General features: G+C 42.5%; 1 protein-coding gene across 1 annotated transcript in view; it reads right to left on the bottom strand.

Annotated features, from left to right (window-relative positions):
- Window positions 1–219: 219 nt before the first annotated feature.
- Window positions 220–5540, bottom strand: part of max (myc associated factor X) — a 10117-nt gene continuing 4796 nt past the window's right edge. Inside the window, exons 3-4 of the mRNA XM_010791758.1 lie at window positions 1628–1766; window positions 220–1541 (exon numbers count right to left, since the gene is read on the bottom strand). Coding sequence (XP_010790060.1) covers window positions 1357–1541; window positions 1628–1766 — 324 coding nt within the window. The 3' untranslated portion in view covers window positions 220–1356. The remainder of the gene's footprint in view (window positions 1542–1627; window positions 1767–5540) is intronic.

The following is a 5540-nucleotide window of genomic DNA, read 5'->3' as shown; positions in this document are numbered from 1 at the left end:
CCCCAATTAAAGTATAGTGTTCTAGAAATATTTAATATCCTCTGATAGTCCAGTAAATTATCCTTTTTGATTGCTTCCATTCTATGATCAGTACGTTAAATATGACGAGACACACAGGAATGTTTTATAAACTGGGATTGGAAATTAGTTAAACCCCAAACGTGTTTAGCAATTAAGTAAGCATAATAAGATCATAAATGACAATTAAAAACATGTTGAGGCACAAATACATCCCAAAAGGATAAAATAGTTTTATTTATAGTCTCATAATAAAGGTATGCCTTAACTTGCAAGACAACCGTTGGCAGTATGTACAACATACCTGTAATTTCCATGGAATGGAACAAACAAATATTGATTACGTACACACTAAGTTACCTCTGCGTAAAGGAAAGAAAAGAAAGATAAACATTCCCAACACAGGCAAATATTTCAAGGGAAGGCTTTTCTTTGCAGAACTGACACCATTAAAGAGTATACAGTGTTATATACTACACACTGAAATGGACTTTCATTAACAAAAATAAAGGTCGCTGCCCTTGCGTAACATTCAGTATCCATTAGGGGATTTTTTTTCATATTGATATTTGATCTGATACTAATAAAAATAGAGGAAAATAAATAGTTGAACCTCTGGGAAATTCATTGAAACAGCAGGTCAACTCATTCATCCTCCTGTGCTCTCTGGGAAAACTCAAGCCAAATGTAAGGGAGATCAGACATGAGGGTAACAAATCAATTTCCAAGCATTACTATAAATAGAGGAATTCATTCAATTACACAAACATCTTTTAAAAACAAAGACTTCACCCACCTACACTGAGTGGAGGGCCTATCTTAGTAAAACAGACTTTTTTTTTTTCAAAAGCAGATTCACATTCTTTTCTGGAAAAGTTTGATTATTAAAAAGGTAAACTATCCCTAATTACCCATTAAAGGTCGAAAAGTCTCACTCTCAGATTGCAGAGGTTGTCTAAAACAACCGAAAGAGAAAACAAAAGCAAATGTATTATAATTTCTGTAGCTTTACCTAAGCCTCATACCTTGTTGTCTCCACATTTGCTTATGAATGGTTATCATGTGGTCTGAAAAAAAGCATATTGTTCTTCAAAACTGCAGAGCTGCCTCACTTTTGGGATTTAAAAGTTGTTGCTGGGCCATGAAACGGAGTGACAGGATGCTTGCCAGGAGGGAAAGGAAGGTAGAAGCGTTTTATACATAACAGCACCGCTCTCACACAGTCTCCAGCTTGTCTCCTGGACTGCCGTTTGAAGGCAGGACAGTGTGGACAGGTGAGAGGAGTGGGGGCTGGTGGGCAAAAAGAGTCTGTTTGGAGAACCGGGAAACGACCCGGGTCTAGCTGGGCTCCACACGCAGCTTCTTTCTGTTGGGAGGCTCGTCCGGCTCTGATTCAGAGCTGGAGTCAGAGCCACCGTCGAAGGCCGACACCGCGCTGCCTTTCCGGTTGGTGTACATGCTGCTGTCAGAGGAGTAGTTCGTCTGGAGCTGAGTGTTCCCCTTCGCCTTCTCCAGAGCCCGAACTGCAGTAACCAGAGACAGAAAGACACATTAGATCCAGTCGAATACTGTCGTACAAATACACAAACTAAACCGTTCGTCCACGTACCCTGCTGCTCTAACAGTGCATTCTGCTTCTTTAAGTCATCGATGTCTTGCTGGTGGGTATGGTTTTTTCGCCTCATGTACTGGATGTACTCGGTGGCTTTGTCTAGAATCTGTGCTCGGGAAGCCTGTTTGACAGAACTCTGTCAGCAAAAATTCGAGGGAAAAAGAGCCGTGGGAAAAGAGCTGCAGTGTCTGTTCAACAGAACAAAATTAATTGTGCCAAAACAGTTATACAGTGATCAGTGTTACATGTACGTTGCAACTGGGGATGGCAGGTTCAGCTCATTTTGCTTTCGATAGCCAACGCGCATTAACAAATATTTGTATCGGTTGATTAAAAGAAAAATAATAAGGCAAAATGACGTGAAATAGAAGAGGCACTTTACATTTACTCCAGAGCTACATGAATCAATTAAATTTGACGCGCTATATCTGTTTAGATGAGCTGAAATTTCTTTCGCAATGTTAATTTAAACACATAATCTGTAACCAATCACCAATTTTTTTTTAAACATTTGTATTTAAACATCGACATCCCCAGTTGCAATGATTTTTTAATAAGGATAAAAAAACATAACCATTCCAAAGGGTTAGCAACCTTTTGGTGCTAACAATGACATATTGCAGAATATTTCCTAGCACAAATACACACATTTCCTCCATGATAAAGCACCATACCAACTGCACAATGAATTATGCCAATGTCTGCTGCACCTGCTAATAATGATTTACTGATAAAATGGACTATACCAACAAATGTCTCTTGGTTACGGTGGGCTAGGTGCTAAAAGGTTATAGAGCTGCTGCCTTCAGTCTGTAATAAATAGTACACTGAGGACATGAGGCAATATTTCAGATCTCAGATTTCATCATTAAGGGGAAACTAGTGTGAGCTTATTTGACAAAGGTGGCTTTGCTGGCAAGCACTTTTCTAAAATAAGCCCCTGATTTACTCTTTGTCCTGAGATAGAGATTACTATCTAATATATGCATCCAATGAAGCATTGCATGAAGTCTTATGATGATCAGAGGCTGTTGTTGGGGCTGCATAAACGTTTTTTTATTTTTGTTTTGTAGGCAGACCATGCAGGCCAGCCTGATGGTCACCAAGGTTCATGTTTTAATAGCATTTTTACAAAAAAAAGCCCAGGCGAGCCTAACATGTGAAAAAAGGGCTTAGACCTCAGAGAGTTAGGGTGCGTTCACACCTGCTTTGTATAGTCCGGTTGAGTCGAACCCTGGTGCGTTTAGCCGCTTGGTGCGGTTCATTTGGGTCGGTGTGAACACAGTCCGATACCTCTTAAGTGAACTAAACAACCGGACTCTGGTCCGCTAAAATACCGGTAGGTGGTCTCGGAGCACTTGCTTGCGAACTCTGGAGCGGTTCATTGCTGGTGTGAACGCAGTCCGCACCAAAACATAGGAAGCGTAGTATTTATGTGTCACAAGAACGCGGATATCTTCAAAATCTTTAGCGAAAGAGTCTTTCAAGACATCCGCGGTTGATAGTTAAAGAGTGAAGCAGAATGAAGTGTTGAACAGTGTCGTGTAAAGTAAAAATTCTCCGTCACCTACATAAATGTAAGAACACCTGTCGTCGGTGAAACGCCCCTCCTTACTTCAGAACGTCTCTCGTGTTATAATGTTTTTTAACTGACGTTGTCTGATTATATAATCATAAGCGCGGGCCGCTAGTGTCTGTTGATCTCCAGACTAACAGCAGCATGAGAATAACCTGCCGATGCTCCATGCCGGAGGCTCCGGTAGAAATTGCCGGGATTTGCGTTTTTACCCCCTTAATGTCTGACCAATGGTTGAACAGCATTTCCGAGCACATGACTTGTGTTTAAACTTTATAGTCCGTTTGAGTGTGAACGCAAACCGAACCTTCTGAAAAATGAAACAATATAACAAACTGTCGTCTGGTGGCACCAGAAAACGGAGTATTAGGTGTGAATGCACCATTAAACTTGGGCCTGCGGCCATAGTTTTGCTGTATTTTGTTTTTGAAAATCCACAGCGACGGTTTTGTCGTATACATGCGTTGTATTTTTGGCATATTCTCTTCTGTAGCCCAACGATCTTGTGAGGGTCTTGTTGGCTCGGACATACTTTCTGTTAAAATATGTAGTCTACATTCATAAGAGGGTAAAACCTGAGAGATCTCTTCTCTTTTCGCTCCGCTCCGTGCCGGCGGAGATCTCCAGTGTTGTACACCTCCTATGAGAATGTAGACTACATTTAATTACGGAGTTTATGTCCGAGCACAACCCAGACCTCACAGATCGTGGCTACAGGAGAAATATGCAAACCAATACACCCGCATGTAGTACGACACAAACCTGCCGCTGTGGATTTTTCCCAAAACAAAAATTACAGCAAAACTCTCTCTCTGGGCCGCAGGCCCAAGTTTATGGTGCATTCACACCTAATACTCCGTTTCTGGTGCCACCCAGACGACAGTTTGTTGATATTGTTTCATTTTTCAGAAGGTTCGGTTTGCGTTCACACTCAACGGACTATAAGTTTAAACACAAGTCATGTGCTCGGAAATGCTGTTCCAACTATCTGGTCAGACATTAAGGGGTGCCAAAAAACGCACAATTCCCGGGCAATTTCTTACCGCGAGCCTCCGGCATGGAGCATCGGCACGGTCCCGTATTTCTCCATGTGCTGTTGAGTCTGGGAATCAACAGACACCTAGCGGGCCCGCGCTTATGATTGATATAATCAGACAACGTCAGTTAAAGAAACATTATAACACGAGAGACGTTCTGAAGTAAGGAGGGGCGTTTCACCGACGGACAGGTGTTCTTACATTTATGTAGTGGACGGAGATTTTTACTTTACACGACCACTGTTCAACATTCATTCTGCTTCACTCTTTAACTATCACCAGCGGATGTCTTGAAAGACTCTTTCGCTAAAAGATTTTCGAAAGGGTCCGCTTTTGGTAAGGATATCGCGCTGTGTTCTTGTACACAATTAAATACTACGGCTTCCTATGTTTTGGGCTGACTGCAGTTCACACCGGCAATGAACGCGCTCGGCAGACGTTCCGCAAGCAAGTGCTCCGAGACCACCTACCGGTATTTAGCGGACCAGAGGTCCCGGTTGTTTAGTTCACTTAGCAGAGGTATCGACTGTGTCAACACGACCCAAATGAAACCGGCGTGCCGCGGCGGGGGGGCCGCCGCGGGGGTCGGGCTAAACGACCAGGTTCGACTTCAACCCGGACTATACAAAGCAGGTGTGGAACGCACCCTAACTCTCTGAGGGTCTAAGGCCCTTTTTTCGACCATGTTAGGCTCGCCTGGTCCCTTTTTTTTGTTTGTAAAAAGCTATTAAAACATGAACCTGTTGGTGCCCATCAGGCTGGCCTGCGATGGTCTGCCTACAAAACCAAAAAAATAAAAAGAGACGTTTATTGCAGCCCCAACAGAACAAGCCTCTGATCTCATAAGACTTCATGCAATGCTCTCATTGGATGCATATATTAGATAGTAATCTCTATCTCAGGACAAGGTAAATCAGGGGCTTATTTAGACAAAGTGCTTGCCAGCAAAGCCACCTTTGTCAAAATAAATCGTCACACTAGGTTTCCCCTTAATGATGAAATGCTGAGATCTGAAATATGGCCTCAGTCCTCAGCTGTACATTTATTACAGGGGACTGAAGAGCAGCAGCTCTACTTAACTTTACACCTAGCCCACCGTAACCAAGGGACATTTCGCCTGGTATAGTCCATTTTATCAGTAAATCATTATTAGCAGGCAGCAACATTGGCATAATTCATTGGCAGTTGGGTATGGTGCTTTATCATGGAGGAAAGTGGCTGTATTTTGTGCTAGGAATACTCTCAATATGTCATTCTTGTTAGCACCAAAAGGTGCTTAACCGCTTTGGAATGGTTA

Source organism: Notothenia coriiceps, unplaced genomic scaffold, assembly GCF_000735185.1.
Source record: "Notothenia coriiceps isolate Sejong01 unplaced genomic scaffold, NC01 NC01_scaffold00035762, whole genome shotgun sequence".
Taxonomy (NCBI): domain Eukaryota; kingdom Metazoa; phylum Chordata; class Actinopteri; order Perciformes; family Nototheniidae; genus Notothenia; species Notothenia coriiceps.
This window is presented reverse-complemented; position numbering and strand designations above follow the sequence as displayed.